Source organism: Mastacembelus armatus, chromosome 13 (genome assembly GCF_900324485.2).
Source record: "Mastacembelus armatus chromosome 13, fMasArm1.2, whole genome shotgun sequence".
Classification (NCBI taxonomy): domain Eukaryota; kingdom Metazoa; phylum Chordata; class Actinopteri; order Synbranchiformes; family Mastacembelidae; genus Mastacembelus; species Mastacembelus armatus.
The window spans coordinates 2,699,271-2,723,532 of record NC_046645.1 but is presented as its reverse complement, the minus strand read 5'-3'; the positions used below and the strand labels follow the sequence as shown (position 1 = coordinate 2,723,532).

The window sequence follows — 24,262 nt, the reverse complement described above, 5'->3', positions numbered from 1 at the left end:
TGTCCTTCCAGGGTGTCCAAAGTGTCCAACTGGTGTCAAGGACGTTCAACTGACTTATCAGTTACACCGATGCCACCTGTTAAACAGATGGAAACAAATGCGCTGGGTCTCTTCCAGTTTTAAAATAAAAACTTTAATGGGTCAAAAAAAAGAGCCACTTACGAGTTTGTTGATGCCATCAGGACAGTTTCTGGGTCCGATGAGAGAACCTTACAGGTGTCCTGCTTTTCGTCAGCTAACCATCCCCAGACCTCACCTATTCACCCCGGGGATGCGTGGATCCGCTCTGGTGAAGACGCAGCCAAGTCATCGCGTTTGTTTGGATTATAGGCTGAAAGTGACAGGCAGGGCACGGGCGCTGCGTCCGTCGCGTCTGGAGACAACTTCAGCACCCTGGAGAGCTACTTAGTCCCGCAGTCAGCGCCTCTGAAGGCTCCCGTGCGTTTTCACAAACAGAGTCACAGGCAACATATCTCAACAAAACCGTGGCTTTACTTTTCTGTCATATGTGTATTTATAAAAACAAACAAAAAACAAATGATATCACATGATCCAACACGAGTTAAGAAAAAGCATATCGATCCAAAGATGAGCAATATCCCCAAAAAGACTTATGGAAAAGTAGACTTTTTGATGTATTAGCCATATAGCAGGGCCAGTGTCAGCTACAGGCCAATTCAATCAAATCCCTCCAAAGTGACCCGGGGCCAAAATGTAGGTGTAACTCACTAATCCATTTTCAGTGAGGCACAAAATAAGAGGATTGACAGGAGGCCTTAGTCTACTCTAAAAGCCTTTTTATCATGTAGGCTAAAGGTGGCAACAAGGCCTTTTTCCACCAATCAAACTATTAGTCTTCTCTGGAAATGAAGTCACTGACATGATAAAAATGTGATACATGATTCATTAAATTAATAACCTAAAATACAACATAGCAGAGAGCTCAACACACACATATACTGATAAATGTTTACTTTCTGATGTCATTTTTTGCCATAGAGACACCTCAGCCATATTGCAGTTAGACACGTGAACCGTGCTTTAATTGGTCTAATATGCCCAGAGCAGGTCCCACAGATTAAATGAATTTGAACCCTGGTGGAGTGGGAGTAATTAACGATAACGAAGGGCTCTCCCTGTGGGTGTCATGAGTTCTGATGTGTTTTGCCTGTGTCAGTCCTTTCAGCAGTTTTTTTTGGAAAGACTCCACTGGTGTAACAGCCTGACTGGAAAATTAGTCCAAGAACAGCTGGTTGCCACAACATCAACCTTTGGATGACAGACAAAATATGGGTTGGATTGATGACTTAACAAATCCATGTCAGACCATTCACTGATAAATTAAATAGAGAGACTTTCATGAAATATTGTTTAGCATATATTTTTATGTTACATATGATGATGGAAAATAGTGATAGCCTATAGCATAGCCTATATGCTTATGTTTAGAAACGGTGAATAGCATCATCAGGCTACAACTGTAGGAGTGTGTGTCAGAAAGAGAGACCCATTGTTCTCTCTGCATGTCTGTGTGTGTGTGTGTGTGTGTGTGTGTATATGTGTGTGTGTGTGTGTGCGTGCACCTGGCGTTACTTACACTGTGGGAACTGAAACCTGCTTACACACTTACATTGCTGGGACCACATGCTGGTCCCCACCATGTAAATCATTGTATTTTATGATGATGACTTGATGTAAGCTTAGAGAAAGGTCAGGGTTAGGGTGAGGTTAGGGTGAGGTTGGGGTTATGCAGGTAGTGGTTAAGGTTAGATTACGGAAATGTAAGTCAATATAAAGTCTCCAACAAGAATTAAAAACACACTTGTTTGTGACATTTCCCACAAAACACAGTTATTTTAAACTTGACTTGACTGTCAACAAGCTATTGTAGAAATGGTAAATATGCCCTTACATTGTGTGCTAAAGGAGAAGGAAAGCGATTCAACCGTTGACGACCTATATCCCATCTAAGCTGATGAGCTTCTTAAATGTAACACCTTGACACCGCTGTACCGCATCCAGGAATAGAGGCCCAGAAATGATGACACAGCGTAATGTCCACACAGTGAGCAATGAACGCATGTGATGCTTCTCCTGGTGAGATCTGCATTCTGAATTGGACAGTTTGTAAAGAAAAAACAAACACTCTATACAATCAAAAAATAATAAATTCAAATAGATATAATTTATAAAACATAAAATTAAAATAGTGAGGTAATAAAAAAAATAGTTTTTTAATAGAGAACAAGGGAAAACCTTTTTTGGCTAAATTCATAATGTGTCAATTTTGGGATTAATGGAAGATCAATACCATTATCAGTCCTAATTTTACACTGTATTTAGATGAAACCTTTTTGTGAAGTACCCACATTCATTAACATGTCTGGTAGTTTCATCTAAATTATGAATTAATACTGGTTGTTGTCATGCTATTTTACTGTTACTTTCTGTTAAAGTTTGCTTGTGCTAAGTGGGTTGATTTCTCCGGTCTGTTTTGTCTTTGCTGGGGAACTACACAATAAATTTATTAGAAGATGGCTCTAACTTGAGCGCCATCTAGTGGATATACTGTACATATGTAATGTACTATATGCAGACTGGAGCTTGTGTCCTTAACCAGCAAACACCCATTATATGGTTATTATTTTTTATAGTGGAGTGCACAGCAGTATGTCCATGATTTAAATGCTAGTTACTATTATTCATCCTGCTTTCCAAACAAAACAGTTGGGGCATGCTGTACTTTAGGACTGACAGTAATGTTCAGTGTAACGGAGCTTTAATTAATACTTGATGGATTCAGTGTGTTGAGACTGAAGAGATGAAAACTATACAAAGAGTAAAAACTGATGAAGCATTAATGTAAGGGATTGTCCACCTGGGTCCTGTTGCTTTAGGATGTTCAGCATCATGTACAGTTTCAATTTGATTTATTCTTTTTTACAGATTATTATCTAACTATCTGCCTGTGCCCCCATCTTACCTTTACACCGTGGAACTGTGTGTGTGTGTGTGAAATTAGCTATGTGCGTTACACCAAATTACATCTCACTATAAGTTCTTCACAACTTCCTCTGACCTCCATTTCTATTTGAGAGAAAACAAGAACCATGCACTTTTTAAAACGCTGGCCTTCGTTGTTTAGTTTGTGTGTACCCTAGGGAGGCTGTGTGTGTTTGTACTACTGTAGCGTGTGTGTGTGTGTGTGTGTGTGTGCTGCAATGCTGTCATGAGGAAAACAATGGCTGCAGGCGCAGATAAAGAGAGGAGGCCCATCAGCACTGCATGAGCAGCAACAGATGTTCACTAAAATTCATCTCCGTTGACCCGTCTGTTTATGATTCTGCTGTTTTGGGAACCTATCTCATGCAGCAGGGTGTTGTCATAATGTTGACATACTTGATGTACTGGGCGTTATTGTGTTACAGGTTGCACTGTACTCTCCTGTAACATTTAGGTTTGGAAAAGACTGTTTTGATTGCAATGTTTTGCTGCTGGGCAGTCACTCTCATATTACTTTACATAGGCCTAGTTAAATCTGCAGGGCCTGTTGCCTAACTCTAATTTCTCTAAAGAAGCAGATGATATCCGAGAGGAACAGGAAAAGTGTGGGTTTCCGTTCACGTTGTTTTCTATATCACAGTCATCAAAATTAATTTCAGAACTAAACAAACCGCTGCCTTGTTGCGCAACACGGTCTTTCAGCTTCTCTCTTCATGTGGTTTTGTTTGCGGCGTCGCCGCTAGAGAGCGCACAGACAAGCTGCCTCTAAAGCTACCCGGCACCAGGAGCCAGAGACCGGAAGTTAGCTGACAGCTTTAAAAATAAAGGCGTCGTATTTGTCAGTAGAGTGTGCAAACACCGGGGTATGCGTGAAACCTGGTAACAAAAAACAAACACATATATATATAACTATGAAGGAATTAAAAAAATGAGCAATGTAAACAGGAAACTGTGGTGTGAACAGGAAACTGTGGTGTGTAGTTAGCTGTGTTTTGGCTAGCTAGGCTGCATTAGTTAGATTAATACACCATAGCAACAGTAACCTAAGCAACACGATGAAAAACATAGCAACATCAATATGACTTTACGACTTTAACTTTAACTTTATTCCGGATATCTAGCTACAACCATTAACATAACGAAATAACGAAATTCAATTAAACCGTTTGAATAATTTTGTTTTGGAAATCACCGACAGGATGTGCTCTTATTGTGTAAACTGACTCAATTGACAGCGGTTAAAAAAAAAAAAAAAAAAAAAACGAGGCGAAGGCAGCAGGCAGGACTTAATGGGATGGGAACAGACGAGTGTGTTTCCAGTGTTTCCAGCTCCTGTCAGTTTATTGTGGCGGTGCAGACTCACACGGGGGTCTGTGGAGCTCACGTAGACCAGCAGAAAGAGAGACAAACCACCGGGACTCAGCAGCGCTACAGGGGTTTTGGAAAAAAAATGGGAGCCGTGAAGTGAAGAACGGCCGAAGGAAAAGCGGACTGTCAGGATGAAGAGCAGTAAAGTAAGTTTGGTCGGAACATGAGCTGACGAGAAAAGTAATTAAAACAGGACAGTTGTTTTTTTTATAGTTTCACTTAAGGCCCGTTGTGCTTGTCTGGACCGGTCTGTGAAATCTTCGTGTCTCAGCTTCGGACAGAGCCGTGGTCCCCGCGGTCAGATCAGATTTCACGTTTTGCCTCTTGTGTTTAAGAAACCGCCCTCGGTGTCCCGACTGAACTGACCGGCCTTTGTGTGTCCGCACCGCAGATTATTCAGACAGAGAAAGAGGGGGGACAAAAAAGACAAACTTTGTGTAGTTAGTGTGCGAACTCTGGTGCGTGATGCCCGCAGATGTTACGTGTGGAGCTGTGACTGACAGCTTCGAGGGGCGGGGCTGATATTTACGATCTTATTACAGGCAATAAAAAGTAATAACTGTAGTTGTGCAGTTTATGTGAAAAGGCTGCAGTGCAGGTCTCTGCGCCCCGGTTTGCCACGTACTGCTGCAAGAAATCTGATCTGCAGAGATGTGCACACTTCATACTCTAAACTTCCCAGGGCATGGCATGGAGGTTCACTTCGTGGTAATGCAGAGAGGGACAAATGTGACACAGTTGGTCTGACTTTTGTGATACAGGAGGGGAGAATGTGTCAGAAACAGCTTGGGATATCTGCTGGTTTTATAGCAGAAACATGGTGCTTGAAGAAAATATTAGATCTTCTCTAAAAGTGGCATTACTGTTATGTAAAAATACTGTTGCCACTCATGGTAAGCTTTTACTTTCCACTAGTAAAATATGCATCAATCAGTCGTATTTTCTAAATAGACTTTTTGTGTAAAATCTAAACCTGCTGTGAGGTAAATGTCATAAAAACAGTCAAATTGCCTTCTGAAATGTGGTAAATTGAAAGTAAATGATACAAACAAACTGTAATAGATGGATTCTGGCACTTTTCTGCTTCTCTGGTAAATTATGCTAATTTTAATATAAACTTAAGTTTATCTGAGAAACAAACAGAAATCAGCCACTACACCTGCAGTAAATCTTTCATCATTTTTCTGAAATACTACCTGTTCAAGGTTTAAGCCAAACTGCTGGATGGTTTTGCTCAGTCTCCTTGCATTTGAATGTATGTATTCACCATAATCGTAGCTGTCCTAATTGTTTTAAAACACTTAAGTACCATCTATTTAATTTAAACTCCCAGCCTCCTTCTCACTGTCATGCACTAATTTGGCTTAAAAGGATTAGTGTGGCATCCATTTTCTAATTACACAGTTTTCAACCTTCAACTTGAAGATTAAATCAGGACAGAGTGGTCTCGGTGACATGAACAATACATCAGAACGCTGCAGAGGGCTGGATGAGGTATGGCACAGAAGCCATACTTCAAAAAAAAATGTTAAAATGGATAAATCTGTATTATGTTAGGTAGTTTCCCTCTCTCTTCTACTATAAGTGTGGAGTTTCTTACTTTTTTGCATGTGTTTAGATCAGGTTTACCCACCTCAGCTCATAAACATATTTAATTTAACTTAAATCAGCATAAATGTGTTGGTATATTGACTTTTGACACACATCATGCTTACACTGATAACACTATCTTGTGATTGGATTATCACAGTGGTAAAGTTATTAAAAAAGTCTGCCTGTAGTTGTGAGGTGACAATACAGAACTTAGTAGGATGAAAAAGTACTTACTACTGTAAATGTTACATAACAACTAATGGCTGATAACTAATCCTCAGAGAACAGTACAGGTTGCTATGATGCTCTCTCAGGATTTAAAGGTGTGAAAAGACTATTGAAAGTGAGAAGGTGTTAGGGCGTGATTTCACAGGCCTGTGCCAATTGTCCACTCAGGAGGTTCACGCCTCTGAGACTGGATTCACACAGACATTTGACTCACGTTAAACCGCTGCAAAGGGCTCTGTTAATGAGGGTGTGTTGTTTCATGTTCACGGTGTGACAATGAAAATACGTCAACTGTTTTATCTGACGTATCCTTCTCAAGGTAAACGGCATAAAATCGCTGTTTATGTTACATAATAACACACCAGCAATTCATGTCAGCATGCCTGTGATTGGCCAACACCTTTTTGGATGACATAATGTTATATTGCAGACAAGTTGAAAGAGATCCAACTGCATTTTTATAATGCCGAGTGAAAGTCAGCATGACTGTGGCCTAACTGCTGTTGCAGGGTAATTGCAGTAGTTGGAATGTGCCTGATTTGAAGGCGGCTCCGGCAGCAGTTTGCTGTAAGCCGAGATTTACTGGTGAAAGGTTGAGAGGAACACCTGGTGTAGATGGTTCGCAAAGCTTGCTGCAGGATGAGTGAAGGATGCAGGAACAGAAGGAGGGAAGGATGAATGTGGCTGCAAAACCACACAGATGTGACGAGTGGCTGAAGTGTGTTAGATGTAAAACAAACAACAAAAAACCCCCCAAAAATTGGTTTTATAGGCAGTTTCCTATGTTTAGCCTGCATATGGTTTCTCTGTGATCTAGTAACAAGGCAAAGCTTTCTGTAACCTGTAGTTTGTTAGCATATGAAGCAGCTCTATCCTTCCCTTCGATCAATGGGTGGACTATTTAACTTTAGAGGAGCTCAACCACATCTTGTTCATTTTTTTTCTGAGTGACAGATGTGTTTACCCATCCATCCATCCATCCATTATCTATACCCGCTTATTCCTTAACCAGGGTCACAGGGATCTGCTGGAGCCTAACAGATGTGTGTAATCATCTTAATTTGATAGACACATTGCACATTGGCATTTGCAGCTGGAGGAACTCTGGGCAGATGTCGAAGCTCTGATGAAGTGTTGTTGTGGGTCTCCAGTTCTACTTTACAAGACACACATTGCACCGTGTTGTCATCTTTTTTAGGTTTGAAATGATCCCAAACTTTGGACATTTTCTGCCTTTTATGGACGGTGTTGCTCTCTGCTATAGCGCCAACTTTTGATACAGAAATGCATTGTGCGACAGTGATTATGGTCCGTGTGGAACAATGATCCCTATGCTTAGCAGGTCCAATAATGCAAGTGATAGTAATTAAACGAATATTCGAGGCAAAGAATTTACCTCAACGAATTTACCTCTCATTAAGTCAAGTAATCGAATTCATCGATTTACTCGAGTATTTGGTGCAGCCAAATACTAATATTAAAATATTATTCATTTGAAAGTTACCTAGAAGTTAGAAGACATTGCCAATTCATAAAGTTTTTAAAAAACAATAGCAACAAGCAAAGTTTCAGTTCAACAGACAGAGTGAGTCAAACACTAGCCCTAATTCATTCACACCATTATATTGCATTACACAACTCCTACACTATCAGGATTACAAGCAGCTAGAAGTAGCGGGAAGTTCAGGGGTTAAAACAAAACAAACTCTGCACAGAGGTAAAGAGCAGCAGACTTTGGGCTGTGATAATTAGCATGTTGACTCATAAGTACTATGCAGCTATACACCCATCATCTTACATAAGCCAACATAAATAACAGGCCCACTTAGTCAATGAGTGGGACTTAACTGCATACCTTGAAAGACAGAATTTAAAACAAACACATGACAGAGCTCTATTTATTTAATTGTTCTTGAAAGCACATCACTAAAGAGATGAAAGTCCAGCTTCGCTAATGAAAAATGCTTGAAAAATGCCTTAAAGCACGACCACTACAATTCATTGTAAGATTGTGCATCAACTTCAGCATGACTTAAACTATAATTCAGTTTCTCACTTGGCTGTACTGCTGTAAAAGTGTGCTGTGTCATGCCTGGGTGACTTGACCGTGACTGTTCATTTCTCTTTATTACACAACTCTTAACCTCTGTCCAGTTTTCATATTTACTTGTGTGCTTGTGCTTGTGTGTGTGTGTGTGTGTATGTACACGCATTGCTTAAGATGAACTGGGTGAGCTCTGTTCAACTCTCATTTGCACATGACAGATGCACAGAAGGGCCCCAGTCAACAACTGATAAAAAGGTACACTAGGTTCTTTTCTGTTTTGATTTGGCAGTTTTTATTCATGTGCGTCTACTGTAGTTTATTTGTTTCTTTGTGAATTGTTACTGAAGTAGTAATCCATAATTTTGGGATGTGCAGACTTTGTTTAATTTGTTTTGCAGTGCTTTTGTAGTATTTGATTGAATGGCAGTATTCAGCAGTTGTTTCTGAATGAGTTTTTTGTCTTTACGCGCTGAGGCACAGAGGATGAGCTCAGAAAACTGGCACATCTCATATTTAAGGGTCTTGATTTACAATAGACTCAAATGTTCATATTTTCATATTTTATTGTTGAGAGTAAACTGAGAAAGTGCAAATTAACTTTTTGATTTTAATTTATGTGACATGACTAGGGAAACTAAGACGGAGGGAAACTGGGGCTACTCAAGTTGCACAAAAAAGCCTTTCACAAAGCTTAACAAATACCATGAAGAATGCATTTGGCTCGTGCTAGCTCTTCTCAGGAGTGTACACAAACAAGGTGTATTGTTCTGATCTGAAAAATGGTAATTTCTCAGTGAGCTGACTTGAACATGATAAAGAATAGATTTTTTTTTTTTCAAACTTCACTGCGAGTGGTGTGGTTAAAAAGGTTTCAAATGCAAATAATAAATTTGCTGTCTCTCCAGAGCATGATGGTGCTTCTTCTGTGTTTTGGCCTGTCGCTGCTGGCAGCAGTCCAGTGCAGCGACGTGAAGAACTGCCACCCTGGTTGCCGCTGTGAGGTGGAAAGCTTTGGCCTGTTCGACAGCTTCAGCCTGACCAGGGTGGACTGTCGAGGGTTGGGGCCAAGCACTATGCCCATCCCCATTCCACTGGACACTGCCTACCTGGACCTGTCCTCCAACGGCATTGGGCCACTTAGTGACACCATGTTAGCCGGTCCAGGCTACACCACCCTCATCAGCTTGGACCTCAGCAGCAACCATATAACAAAGGTCAGTGGTTAAATTAGAGCTAATAAATAGAAATAGGTTTCTAACAAGTGGTGTTTTTCTTGATATATGTCAGTAATATGTTGATGTATTTTTTTTTTTTATTTCAGTGTATCTTCAAAATATTATTCCCTTGCAACTCACTGCTTAACTATCTATTATTGTTTTTATTGATCTCTGCCCTGCCTTCTTGGTTTCAGGTAAGCCCAAATGCTTTGTCCAAGCTGCGTTACCTCGAGACTCTGGATCTGAGTCACAATGATCTGCAGTGGCTCTCCCCAAACTGCTTCTCTGCCCTCCCTCTTGCCGAGGTTGACCTCAGCCACAATAGCTTCCAGGAATTTGACATGGATATATTTGCTACTAGAATTAATGGTGAGGCTGTCAGCGTGGATCTTTCTCATAACAAGCTTGTGTCGGTCTCCACAAGTTTACATGGAAAGGTGTTGCACATTCAAAGTTTAACTCTGTCAGCAAACCAGCTGTCAAGTGTGCCAAGACTGCTAGGACTTCCCCTGAGGTACCTTAATCTGGATGGTAACCCCATCACAAAGATCAAGGAGGGAGTCTTCGCTCAGCTAAAAGACCTGAGTTATTTATCTATCAGTGGCCTCCAAGAGCTTCAAGAAATTGAACCACACAGCTTCAAGGGCCTACAGAGCCTTCAGGTTCTGGATCTCTCACACAACCCCAAACTGAAGACTTTGAGCCCTGCTGTTTTTAGTGGACTGGGCTCCCTGCAGGAGCTGCATTTGTCTGGTTCTGGTATGGCCTCCTTGCCAAATAACATGCTAAGCCACCTGCCCAGTATTAAGAGCATTACACTGGGAAGAAGCATCCACTGCTGGAGGACCCAGAAACAGGGGCAGTTCCACCCACAGCTGGGGCAGGCCCAAAACAATGAGGTGATCAACTGTAATATGGAGGGCATCATGCTATGAGACCGTCTGGGGACAAGTGTGGACCACGGCTTATTATCCTGATGTCAGAGTTGTGCCTTATCTGTTTGATATGCAAACAGTTTTTTTTGTGTTACTCTCATTCAATTACCTCAAGGTGAAAGTTTGGAAAATGTCTTAAAGGTTTGATGTAATCTTCATTAACTCTCTCACAAATAAATGCTGGACCTCTTAGAAAAATCAATAACAGCAACATTTTCCATAGCACAGAATAGGTTGTTTTATTTCTTTACACACATCATCATCCAAACCATTAGAGGTTGTTTTATGAATCCAAAACTTTAAATAATATTTGCACATTCATTTAAAATGGGACCATCTTAAATGTTATTTGCACTTATTCCACATTTTCTCCTAATATCCACACTGAAGAATATTTAACTGTTTTAAAACCACTAAAGACTTTTCATGTGAGCTTGACTATGATACATTATTGAAACGATTAAAGGAGTAGTTCAACATTTTGGGCTTTCCAGGCGAGTGTTAGATGAAAAGGTCTATCTGTCTGTTGAATACAAAGCTAGAGCCAGTTAGCTTAGCTTATCTCAGAGATTGGAAACAAGATGAAACAGCTACCCTGGCTTTGTCTGAAGGTCACATAATTAACAGGTCAGGAGTTTCTTTTATCTTCAGAGGAAACTATTCCTTTGCCAGTGTGGTGTCTTCCTGGAGTCTTGTCATTGTTACACTTCAGTGTTTGTGTGAAAGAAATATGAGATATGTCCTGTTGATTAGGTGAATTTTAACCTCAGAACAAGGGTAGCTGGTTCCCTGTCTCTAATCCTGATGCTAAGCTAAGCTAACAGACTGCTGTCTGGACATGTACAGGCCTGAGAGTAGTATCAGTCTTCTCATCTTTGGTAAGGTATTAAGAATATTTACCAAAGTGTAAAACTATATGATCCAAGGACCACAATTCTTTTACTTAACATTATGTGGGTGGGAAACTTGCAGCAGAGACTGTGACCTAGTTGAGGAAATCCTTTGTGGTTACATGAAACTGACCGTGACCATTTCAGTGTTTTGAATTTTTTTGTCCATAATCACCAGCCCAAATCTTACACATTGTCCTTTGTGTTAGGACAGTTTATTCTCAAAGTGACACCAAGTTCGGTTTATAGCCTTTACAAATTGGGTGGACACAGCCTTTGACATGATGCTCACTGATCTGTGTCATGTTTGATTACACAACAGGAGTAGACGTGTTGTATTTTGACCTGCTGTTACACCAGTATCCAGTTGAACCATTGAAGATATTTAAGCATTGAAATATGACAACTGTCACGTATTTCAAATTTAAACACTTACCTGCTGTTCACTGTACCTTAGCATTCCTGTGGTATTTCTAATATGATGATCAGCCTCAAGACTGCATATTTGGTTTTGTGAATATTGGCAATCTGTAGCAGCTCGGGGCCTTTAGTGTTTTTGCTTTGAGAATTTAAAGGACTGAACGTCAGATGAGCCCGGTCTTGGTGTAGAGGTTTATATTTGTATGTATGTAAGATGTTGTATATAACTTTATACATGTATGAATCATATGTGAAATAAACAGACTATTCTCACGCTCGTGGTTTGAATGAATGTTGTATGATGAATGATGTAAAAATAACAATTGTTACGTTGAACCACATAGAAGGAAAGTGTGTCAACACTGAGCTCTGGTAATCATGTTTTTCAAAGTCGACTAGGACTGAGTCATAGCAGGGTGTGACTCTACAGGACAGGAGGAAAGCTTAATCTCAGCCGTTTAGCCTGACAGCAGTTTTTCTTCAGTTTTACAATTCAGGAAACATGTTGTGTAAAAAGCTTTATTCTTACTTTAGGTGTCTGGATACACAGACACATATGCACACTTGTGGTTTTGAGTAGAAAACACTAAAGTAGTCAAACATTGTCAGTATTTGGCAGGTTACCATGCCACACTAGACCTGCCAAAGAGGTGACTAGGAATGAGCTGAGAAAGCAGAAAGATCCAGGTTTCACAGATCTCCTGTGTCTGTGTGAGGCAATATGTGTCCTGTGAGACAGAAAACATTCCCATTATGCCCTCCTCTCTGTGAAACATCATCTAAACTCCAAGACAACCAGATATAAACAAAAGGCTGAAAACCAAGGGGTTTTCCCAGATCGCATCAGCATTGGATTCTAAGTGTTATTTCTTGAAAACTGAGCCAGAGAAAACAGAATCTTTAGTAGGTCTTTAAACAAAAGAAGAATTTCTTTGCTTGTCTTGAGTCTTTTTAACTCTGCTTATGTGTGAATGTGGCTGTATTTCCTTCACGTGGATGGGAGGCTGCCCGAGGGCCCTCAGCGGATTGACTGTGCAGAAAACTCTTCCAGATGTTTGTGATTGTTTGTCCGTGTCCTGAAACACTGGCTTGTTTAGCAACCAGACATTTATCAAAAATTATTTCTCAAAATTAGTCATTAGGGGAATGCAACAACAAAACAGGTTCCCAATCAAAAGTGAGGTAGTGTCACTGCTGTGACTGATCCAAGTAAAATAAGAATCTGAAATCTGACGATTACATTTCTGTGAAGCATAAAACAAGCATGTAAACAGAAAGTGGCAAATAAAGGTCTGGTCACATGCCTCATTTAGAATTCATTTTGCTCCTAACAATGTCCCTCTGTCAAGGCTGGGCCATGCACAGATGTGTCCACATGCAGTCCTTATGATACATTTGGACCAGTCCTCGTGTATCACTCTCTGCCCAGAGAAAACACACAACGAAACACAATTTGTCAGGGCGCTTCTTTCAGTATCTCACAGGTGAAAAGGGCTTTTACACAGATCAATAAATCTCTCAGCAGAAATGTTGACATTTGAGTTGAACACGGGAAAACACACCCTGATGAACTCACAAAGGAGAACAGAGATATCTAATTGAAATGTGGTTGTTTAACATTAGAGAAACAGCACGTCAATAGGAAAGTAAATAAAGACGCACACAAATATGTCCACAGAACACTGAGAACTTTTATCACTTCATGACATCTTGCTTTTGTGGATGGAAGCGTTATTTCTCTTCTGAATAATTATCAGAGACCTTTTCAGGTTGCTGTCTGTGGATAAGGGGAAAAGAGTAACAATGAGTCAGCGAGCCGTGTTTTCCCTGATCTCTGAAAAACAAAAACAGGTGTATTTTATGCAGATGTCAAATCATTTTCACATTTATACAAGTCTGAACAAGATGAATTTCTTGCCTCAGCTTTTACCAAATATAAACTTACTTCATCAGCTGGCTTTTCTTGTTTTTGTTGTGTTTTTCAAAGTACACCAGCAGCAGACAGAAGATTTTAATCATTTATCTTCGAAAACTTAATCTAGATGTGCTGTTTATGGGTGGGAGGTGTGACTGACGAAATGTAAAGGTAATCATTTGCTTCTCCGCAGTAGCCTGGCTCTGAGTTGTAATTACTTCAAAGCAGAGAGACGCTTTGAACTGTGTATAATTAATTCAGACAAGCAGAACCAGGGTGTCTTTATTAAGGACTCTGTTCTTGCCTGAACAACTATCAAACAAATGTAATTTGACCTTCCCCGATAGCTCGACTGGAGGATCAAGCTACCCAAGCAGCTAATTCACTTTGCTTCAACAATGAGCTCAAAGTGCTGCAAGGTTTTAATATTTATTCCTGGAGGACGCAGTGAAATATGTCACTACAAAAGCACATTTTTCAAACTTTAGTGTAGAAATTGAGAGGTTAACCTTTTTCCAAGAAAGAGTTGAATCATCTGATCAGAGTGAATCTGATGCATTAATGTGCTGAATGCCCTTTGGCTTGTTGTGCTGCGGTGACAATAGACACCAAGGCACTGTGTCAGCGCACTGCAGCTCAGCACAGAGGTTTTGTTTTTCACACTGACAAAAGTTCAGCTCTTTGTGTCACAGGCCACAAAGAGCTGTTGAGGTCTGCACCAGTGCATGGCATTATTGGGCCTTCTGCAAATATCTGTTGGACACACATTGTTAGCAAGTAATGCAAATAATGTAAACAGTGAAAATGAAATGACTTAAACACAATAATGTTTTTAGTTTGACCTTTGACATTTGCAAGGGTATGCACATGATTGAAGCTGACATTCAGTAGCTCCCAACCTTAAGGACTATCAGAAAAATATTACTGGACTCAAGATGAGTAAAATGAAAAGAAGAAAACCAAAAATTTATGCTAAACAGAAATGTTTCTGTTTTTTTTCCCTGAATTTATTTCCTGATGCTTTTTTAAAGCCAGACAAAAGCAAACAGCTTCGTCCTTTATATGGACGTATTTGACAGTGTTAGTCTGCAGAGTCCCAATCATACAGGTCACCACCACCTGAATGATAAACATTTGTCTGTGTAGTGTTTATTTGGTGTTGTCATAGTTCTTACCACACTTCACATCCTTGCTATACTGCTCCATCTGGGTCAACGCCACAACAGCTCCACCCTGTACCTGTCTAACAAAATTGCCGCAAGGTGAGCAAGCGCTTGGCTCACCCTGTCAGTTCTCACCTGCCCAAGACACAGACTTACTGTTCTCCCGTGTCTCTGAGGACAAATGAAGCTCATCTAACTCTCCCCCATGGCAGCACCTGATTCTCTGATGGTGAAGCTTCTCTCCTGCTGTTTCCATTCTCATCTCTCTCAGCAGCTTTGCTCCTTTCATAACCCCACGATAAAACCCTTCATTCTCTTTCAAAATGTCGTTTTTTTGGGTACAGCCTTAGGCACAATCCTGACACTTTTCCTTCTCCTTTGTTTTTTGATGCAGCACTTGAGGTTTTTTGGATGTGTATGTACTAGACCCTGTTTATCGTCTTTGTCAGAACCTGGGATAAGTGTTTCGTTCCAAGGGGTCACACTGGTGGAGGACCATCTTATGGATATTCTAGCTCAGTATCGTGGCACCATAATAGTTTGATTAGGATTTCTTTCTGTACTTTGCTGCCATAGCTCCTAACACTGTTTTTAAGCTTTTGTTAGATATCTGCTTCACTTGCTGGCATGTTTTGTGAAATTGAGAATGGTTGTGTGCTGGTGTCATCCCATTCTCACCTTATTGCTCTTGTTAGACCAGTATATTCAATATCAACTAGGCCTTGATCTACTAGTTTCAGGCTATTGCTGAGCCTAACATGTTACATCAGGTACTGTATGTGAGAGAAAAGCATGACTTTGCTTGTCAAGGAATGAATCCCCTATCGTGCTACTCACAGACAACTGGCTGATTTCTATTTTGGCTTGTGTTTTCTAACACAGAACATAATAAGAAGCATTTTTCACATAAAAGTTTGAAAACTCTTTGGGCTACAACAGCATTATCATAACTTCAGAAACTTGTTTGCATTTGTATTTTTAAATGAACTGACCCATAAACCATAACTGAATAAACATTTACAGCACAGTTGTATCTGCCTCTGGGTCACATCTGGTCAGATTTGCAAACTAATGGTTCAACTTGTAGCAGAGTCTGATTTTGTCCACATTCCAGCATCTAGGAGGAAGAAACACAGACGGCGCCTTTTCCTTCAAACACTATGTCCTCAGATTGTTCAGTTCAGTTCAGTTCTATTGAGGGAAAAGGAAGAATAACATCATGCAGACATGAGCAGTACCCACACTACACAGAAGGTAGATGAAAATAAGCAGAGTGGATAAGACATGCATATTGTCAAATGCATGTTGTGAATGTATTTGTGTCTATCAAATGTAAAAATGTAATGATCTTCTACTTTTCCATGTAGAAAAAAAAGTGGTAACGCTCTTCTCATCTTGACAGTCTGTGGAAGGAGTTTCCTGGAGGAAAAGGGATATTTCCTCAGATTGCTCTCCCCTTGGTCATTTTCATCCATCTGGTTTCAATCAGGAGTCACTGGGCTGGGCTATGTTAACATTTTCCTCAAAGGATACCACCTTTTTTGACTTTGGTTGCTGTTTCTCATCAACTTTTTTCAGTAACATCTTCAGTGATACAATTTCTTCAATATTTGACAAATACTTGCTCTAATTGGAATCTGTACTGGAGGGTGGATTTTCAAGCCCCGCCTGTCCTCCATCACCCCAATACTGTGGTTCCCCAACTTGTTTTGTCAGTCCCTACTTTGGTGTCAGTAGCTCCATTCACTTGTCCTTCAAAATCACCCGAAATGCCACAGATATGTTTTGCAACTGTACTGTTTAACAGTTAGGATAGCTTTCAGTTTTGTGGTGGTTGTCCCATCCAGCAGAATAGACACTACGTCTACAGCAGTGAGGAGAATACACTGTTTGCTATCGTGTGTGATTTTTAATTTTTGGACATTTACAACGGTATGGGATAAATATTTGTCTGTGTAGTGTTTGTTTACTGTTGTCATAGTTCTTACCACCTTTCACATCCTTGCTACAACGCCCCAACGTCTCCACCCTGTACCTGTGTAACCAAACATCCTCGGAGCACATTTTGCATTGGGCAATTCTGTAAGCAACTTTGAATGAAGCCATTTGTGCTCGGCTCTTCACTGATGCAGATTTTACCATGCAATTATCCTGATGACGGTATTGGCCAGTTTTGAAAGAAGTAGAGTTCCTTATTGAGGTGACTGGGGCGTGTTGTCTGCTGCCACTGGTTTAAAACACAAACTAATGTTGTTTTTAATTTACATGTACTAATGACCACTTTGTGTGTGGCTGTTTTTTGTTTTGCATGTATGATCTTTCTTCTTTATAAAGAAAAGCAACAATGAAGTCGTCAGCATTTCAAAACTAGAGACTGACTTGTTCAGTTCAGGAACAAGCATCCAAGTATAGAAGAAACAATGATCACACTAAAATAAATATTTATTAAAGTCTTAAAATGTCAGAACCACAGTGCTGTGACTTTTTATTTTTCTCTTCTTTCTCTGCAAGACTGGATCGTAGCAGCTTTGCCTCTGGCCACAAACTTGTATCTCTAAACATCATAAACATCAAGGTAAAGCTGCAGGAAAAGGGAGAATTTTAAACCATTTGCTGCTAAGGCCTGGAGTCAGCTGTAACAACTCCAGTGGTTACTGATCCTCCCCCAGCCTGTGCTCTTTGCCAAACACAGTGACCTCTGTTGTTGAAATGTTTTCTTTGTCATGTCTTGCACGTCTTTTACAATTACCCAACACAACATTACAATTCTAATTCAGACGCTGAACAGTGAGAAAATCACACAAAAAAGTGTAGCATCCTATTAATTCTAAGACGTGTATAAGATGGCAATTTCGATTTCATTAAAAAAGGCACATTACTTTCAGATAAATCATCTATGCTCCTGTAAACTGGAGCTCAGTCTTGAAAGTCAACTTCAGTGATGAGCATGTAGGATTTGTGCAATGGTGACGCAGCCTACACCGCGCAATACCTCAGAAATGAGTAAATGGGGTGACTGCTTCACTGCAGTGTAATTACATCCACATGATTGGGCCTGTGGATTATGCTGCTGCAGCTACACTGTTTCCTAAACCTTAGCTAGAGATACTTTACTGAGCTTTCAAAACTGGACAGCTCACACATATTTTAATACTTTTTGTTCAGATAATTGGCTTTATGTTATTACACTGCGCTGGTTAAGGATAAGGATACAATGTGCAATTAGTCTTTATTAGCATGATTTTTCCTTAGTCTGTTTGATGTGTGGCATAGTCAGATTGAATCAGCAATATTTTGCAAAGGACCTTCATGCACTCGATCTGTTTTAGAGGAGTGCCCTCTGGTGGAAATTGCAGGCAACTGCATGACTAAGAGTTTCTTGTGCAACAGTTTTAAAATAGATAAATATGATCTTTGGTAGAATATTGTCAGTATGTTATAATTTAAAGTGGACAAATTGGTGAATGCCACTGCAGAAGCTACTTTTGGTCAGGTGCACATCACCAGCTGAATAAGTGAGGCAGTGTAAGTGCCTTTAATTATCTGCACTACCACAGCAAATGTTTTGACACACTTTCTCATTCAACTCCAGTGGGAACAGTGTATCTGTTCTATATAATGTTTACTGAATTATTTTTGCAAAGCTTCGAACAAACCTTTCCAAGTTGCATGTGTTTGTGCATGATGAATAAATAATACCTCAAATTCTCAGCCTTCTTCCACAATGCATTGTCCATTAGTGGTGGGGAAAATAGTCATTATTTCGATGCATCGTTGTTCACTTTGTAACGATTGTGAATCCTTATTAATATAACATTTTGTTGAATAGTCCGCCAGACACGTTTTACCACTACCGGACTACAAACGGCCTACACCTATGTGTGCTTGTAGCGCATGCGCACGTTTAGGCTTGTACGTTAAAGTGCGCGAGGTACCTGAGAAAATGGCGGAACAAACAAAAATTATACGATCGGCGCCTTTTGTTAAAAGCTGCGGTTTGGAGACACTTTGGATTTTATGAAGTTGAATCAGAAGCTAATCGGGAGTCTGCAGAATGTAAACTCACCATCTGTTTGTCTGTCTGTGGTAAATAAACGGCGAAAACAACCGGAGAGCAAACGGAAGTAAAACCTTTCAATGAGGACTGAAAATGAAGGATGGTGGTTTTATGGCTTTACTCAAGGATAATACGTCTAAAAACGTATTGGACTAAAAACCTGGAGAGATTTTGTTCCCTGGACGGAAAAACTGATGCAACACCTGATGTTTAAGTCCATGTGTGGATCTGTACACATCAGCAAAGGTAGGAATTACCATCTTGTTGTGTTTGTACTCGTTAACCATTAACTTGTCGCTGTGGTAATTTAATCCTAAATTGCTTTATACCATTTGAATCGTGAGGATTTCTGTTTGTTTTTTTCAGTTGATATATAGTTTGTCGGACTTTATTCAAATTAGGCCGACGATCTTTGGAAATACATTAGCAAATACAACTTCCGGCCCGAATACGGGCGGTGGGGCTTTGACAGGTAGCAAATATAGAAAAGACGCATTGATGCATCCTTTTTTAGCGCAAATTAATTTTATTAAGGCAGCGCGCATTTGTGTTTTTCTATGTTCTTTTTTTGTTTAATGGACATGAACAAGTTCTTTGAAAGACATGTCAATGTTCTTTATGCTGTATGTTTTGGGGGTTTTCACTAATAATAAACATACATTTGCGTAAAGCATCCATGTTTGTCAATGCCCATGTTGATTAGAGTATTAAAAACTTGAAAAATATTAATTTAAGGTACATTTAGGACAGATAAAAATGTGTGATTAAGTTGTGATTAATCAGAAGTTAAATCATGACAATCATGCGATTAATCGTGATTAAATATTTTAATTGATTGACAGCCCTATTCAAAATACATTCCAAGGAGTGCAGTACTCCTTTACTGCCTTGGTCAAAGATCACACAGACTCCCTTATATTCACAATTTTATTTAATAAATTTCACAAAAAATGTTATACTGCTAAAATGGCAAAAGATGAAATTGGTGAAGAAGAAAATACAGTAAGTGGATATTTTAGGTACATTTGTGTTAGTGTTAATCCTCGTCTGTACAAAAACACTGTATGTGCTCTGTAACGTTAAGTTAAATAACTTAAATGCAATTTTTAGAACTACCCCAAAATCTAATTTAACAAAGTGACATCCCTGCTGCATAGAGTTTTAACATAAATATACCTATTATCTAACGAAATACACTTACGAGGAAATTTCCAGCATTCCGTGTCTGACAAGTGATACTACACCTACACGTGTCCAGCACTTAGTAAAAACCATTTCCTGAGGGTAACTCCTTGTGTCCACTTCTGGACTGCATCTTTCTGTGGCTTGTTTAAACATGTATTGTGTGCCATATAGCCAGCTATATTTATACGGATCAGCTCATCAACAATTGAGAATGGAGTTGGTCCTCATGATGCGAACGACCTTCCTTGAAGTGTAACTGTATTCATACTGCAAGTCATCATGGAAGAAATACAAGTATCCTGAAAGAGGGAAATGGAAGACTCAGTATAAAGGTCAACACAGTTCTGGAAAAAACATCCATTGAAATGTGATATATGAGGAGTGACAATACCGTAGTTATAAGTAGCAGCGTCGAACTCATCATCCATTCCAGGAAAATCGTCCTCAATGGATCGTGGGTAGCCACGATCCATGGTGCCTGTCATTTCATCATAGCTGTGGGCAACAAAAAAAGGAAATAAGATGCAAGAATGTCTCTGGGCTTGCTGATCATACAACATGTTGATCATACAACTTCACATACCTCCAATATTCCTCATCAGTGAAGAGAAGGGTTTTGCCAATGTCTTTGATGTAAACAGCTGCATCTATTTTCCTTATGGTCTTGGGAAGTCCAAGTTTGTGTATGTACTTGGGGTAACCATCCAAAAGTTCATACCCATTCAAAGCCCACATTTGGATTCCTGATGATACAACACAGTTTTGATCCACACATGCAGAACTCGATCTAACGTCTAAGAAATGATGACAAATATACAGAAGATACGAATATGTCTGTATTACTCACCACTAAATATAATGACTATATCCTTTTCTGGGCTCTCGTATGCTGCATCCACCTTGCTGGGGATGAAAGGCCATGTGGATTTGATCGTGGTCTGTTCAGGCTCAGGCATCTGAGGATGGAGACGCCAGTAGAAACTACAACACGATGCACCACGTTAACAACGCATAGCATGAAAAACTGATCTACAATTCAATGATAACAATACATCATTATTTTATAGAGCATTTTTTTGGTACAGGATCCCTGTGACTCTGTGGTGTCAGGTGAATATAAGTGTAGTCCCTGTTGATAAAAATCTAAAGTTTTCTATAACCATACTTGTACATGTATGAATCAATATGGGTTTTACTGCACCTGTCTTTGAAGATAATGGTCTCCCCTCTGAGCTCTGTGATAGCATCAAAACTCAACTCGGGGTCACATTTGCTTGGTGCAACAGGCCTTGGCTTTACTTTCTTTGAGTCTGGGTTAGGACCTGTAATTTGACATCTACGCGTTAATGCATGTTAAACTCACAGAATCAATAGTTGTAATTTCACATTCCAATTTTAGTTTTTGGCTCAAACACAAATCATGAATCATCCCACCATAGAGAGCCTGAATGCCTTCGATGTCATCCACAGACAGCGGGAACCCTTTCACATATGAGTAGACAGGGTACATCAGGGCGCCTGGGTATGAGGAGTGGGACATACCGAGAGCATGACCCAGCTCATGAGCTGCCACTAAAAGCAGATTGTAAGCTGTAGAGAAAAGGAGTCAAAATATTATTCAGACATTTATATTTATATATAGAAAATAATGACTTTTGTTGAGCATTAGTACTCTTACCTTCTGAATCTTTGGTCCAGTGTTCATCTTCATCAAAGTGAGTGTCTCCCCCAATACCTTGACCAGGTGGGTAGGCATGAGCCAGCAGCCCATTAGGCCCGTCAAAGGGATTGTGGTCTCCATGTTCTTCAGAATAAAAGAAAAGGCAATCTAATGTTTAGTTTTTAAGCGTCATGTATTTTGAGTACCTAATCAGAGCATGCTGTATATATGAAGTATATTAGACTTTGTTTCAGGTTAGTTGTACCTTTTGATCCAAAGCTGATCATAATGTCAGCGATGCCCTTATACAGCTTCTTAAAAGTCAGAGGGGTGACATCAGACCAAATGTTCAGCGCAGTGCGGATTGCTCTGTCTACATCAGATTTGTTCAGGTCTGGTGTGTAATTCAATATCCTGAAACATTCAGGGATTTGAGACAATAAAATTCTGGGCACTGCTGTTCATTTTCCGAATAATTCATAATTTGCATTATATTATTATATTCACAGTTAGATATTGAATGCATACCTGAATGTGATATTGTTATTTTGCCATTTGAGGTGTCGAGGGAAGTGGTTGTACTCCCCAATATCTGGGACGCCACATCTGGCCTGCTTCATCAGCTCCAAAGTGTTGTCATCAAGATTCCCTGTGACCTTTAAGAGACAAGAGAATAAAATATTTCACACAGGTGTAAGTGTTACTGAAGTATAACAGGCGTTACTTACTGCAGGCACCTGAATTCATCCCCTCACAAACAGATTTGATATAGCCCAAACTGAAATTTTATCTTCTCTCCTTTTCCCGCCACAAGAGAAAACCAAAACCAGCAAAACCCTCAGCTGATCAAAATAAGCTGTGGAAATATTTCCCCTAAAGCCTGGTAGATAGTGTACAACGTTTAAATATTCAGTCACCTTAAGATTGAAAAATTTCTGCATCTCCTTGATTTTGGCCTGAAAGGCACCTGAAGACCTCTGTGCACCCTGGAGACCAGCTGGAAGGCCATAGAAGCGCCGAAGGTATTTCTGTTCAAAAGAGAGCAAAAACGAAGACCATGAAAAATTAAGACTAAATAGTTTCATCTTTACCCTGTTGGCAGAGTAAGAGGACAAAGCCATTTGAAGGCAGCTTACATTGTCTGAATTAGAGACTGCAGATCTTACCTCTGCTAAAAGCCAGTTGTCTTTGTCTGCAGACAGTAGAGGCAGAGCACAGGAGTGAGCGGCCAGCGCCAGCAGCAGACAAGCTATCATTGTTGCTGTCTCGGTGTTGTCCAAACAAGTCACTGGGTTCAAGAAACTCTGGAGGGTATTTATAGTGTTTTGGGTCCATGTCTTTTTTTTCACATGGTCCCAGTGATTCATGTAAAATCACCTAGCCACTTCCTTATTTGTCTGTGAAGAATGTGCTTGTATGTGTAAAATTTCAGTGTTTGTGGTTTCAGTGCACTTCAATGACCCCACCCAACCCCCCCAAAAAACCTTTAATCCTTTAATCAAACATTTCCTATATTGTGATGACTTAAGGTGTTTTCCAATAAATCCACTGGAAATGGCTGCAAGGCATCACACGCTTTTTTAACATCACATGGCACATTGGTCCTTATGCTTTTCACAGATTTAAAAGAGGTGAGCCTGTCCATTGTTACTAGTTAAAAAATAATAAATACCTCATCATAAAAATGGGGAATCATGGGAATTCTTTCATAGTCTCATGATAGTCATTCTGTATCTTGTTATTTTAAGTTCAGATGTTTTAGGATATGTGACTAACAAACATACATCAAAATACAGAAAGATACGGTGAAAAGGTCCAATGTAGATGTTTGGTTTGCATGGGAACAGATGTTCATGGCTTTGTTTGATAATTATTAAAACCACTTGTTCCTGTGTTTGTGTCTGTGCTGCTGTTTGGAGTTACCGGAGTTACACAACATACAAATGAGCCTGGAGTTCTCAGTTATGGTGAACTGTAGGACGTTTGCTCACAGGATAGAAAACCACAGTGGCATACAACAAAAACAATGACATGAATTACGATTAATCACCCATCACAGCATTTAAACACTGACAAAATACAAGACATTTTTCTGCTTTTGTAATGTCTGGATGGCAAGTCATGACATTTATTGGAGGTATTCATCAATCCTAATGATCCAGTGAAATATCTCAACAACTTTTATTTTGAATGCTGTGATAGGTAGATTAGGTACACAAACATATGCTGTCTCGGGATGAAAACTTTTTTTATTAACAAAATAAAGTTGTCATCAGGTCAAAATCTACATCTGCCTGATACTTTGGTTTACCCACAAATCCTTTCAGAGCTAATTATATGCACACTCAGCTGCATTATGTGTAGCATAACACATTCAACTAAATCTCATGGCTGTGAAATATTAGCATGCTGATATTTTCATATGTGCATGTTGACACTAGCTTTTAGATCCACATTCTGCTGCAAAGACACAACTGCAGATCCAGTTTCTATCACAGTTACATTAAAAGGCTTACAGGCAGGAATAAAGCAATTAAAAAGTGGGTCTTTTGCACCTGGACTAATAGATGACGACAATCTC

At 39.8% G+C, this 24,262-nt stretch overlaps 2 protein-coding genes and 1 long non-coding RNA gene across 4 annotated transcripts; 1 reads left to right on the top strand and 2 right to left on the bottom strand.

Annotated features, from left to right (window-relative positions):
• The first annotated feature begins 4,273 nt into the window (after window positions 1-4,273).
• On the top strand, window positions 4,274-11,974 carry tsku (tsukushi small leucine rich proteoglycan homolog (Xenopus laevis)). Of its 2 annotated transcripts, none has more exons than XM_026298923.1 (3): window positions 4,274-4,517; window positions 9,145-9,453; window positions 9,651-11,974. In XM_026298923.1, exons 1-3 carry the CDS (start codon window positions 4,503-4,505, stop codon window positions 10,389-10,391), a joined length of 1,065 nt encoding a protein of 354 aa, XP_026154708.1. In that variant the 5' UTR covers window positions 4,274-4,502; the 3' UTR covers window positions 10,392-11,974. The 2 variants fall into 2 exon arrangements, with proteins under 2 accessions (XP_026154708.1, XP_026154707.1); XM_026298922.1 differs by lacking the exon at window positions 4,274-4,517 and adding an exon at window positions 7,427-8,494.
• Window positions 11,975-12,683: 709 nt separating this feature from the next.
• On the bottom strand, window positions 12,684-13,666 carry LOC113125577 (uncharacterized). The gene is made up of 3 exons (XR_003295164.1): window positions 13,647-13,666; window positions 13,364-13,535; window positions 12,684-13,122 (listed from the first exon to the last, which is right to left on the bottom strand). It is a non-coding gene; the product is annotated as an uncharacterized LOC113125577 (long non-coding RNA).
• Window positions 13,667-19,749: 6,083 nt separating this feature from the next.
• Window positions 19,750-22,964, bottom strand: mmp13b (matrix metallopeptidase 13b). The gene is made up of 11 exons (XM_026330549.1): window positions 22,848-22,964; window positions 22,599-22,709; window positions 22,210-22,337; window positions 21,947-22,095; window positions 21,700-21,825; window positions 21,456-21,611; window positions 21,223-21,343; window positions 20,869-21,002; window positions 20,605-20,764; window positions 20,413-20,516; window positions 19,750-20,320 (listed from the first exon to the last, which is right to left on the bottom strand). Exons 1-11 carry the CDS (start codon window positions 22,935-22,937, stop codon window positions 20,220-20,222), a joined length of 1,380 nt encoding a protein of 459 aa, XP_026186334.1. The 5' UTR covers window positions 22,938-22,964; the 3' UTR covers window positions 19,750-20,219.
• Window positions 22,965-24,262: the final 1,298 nt, after the last annotated feature.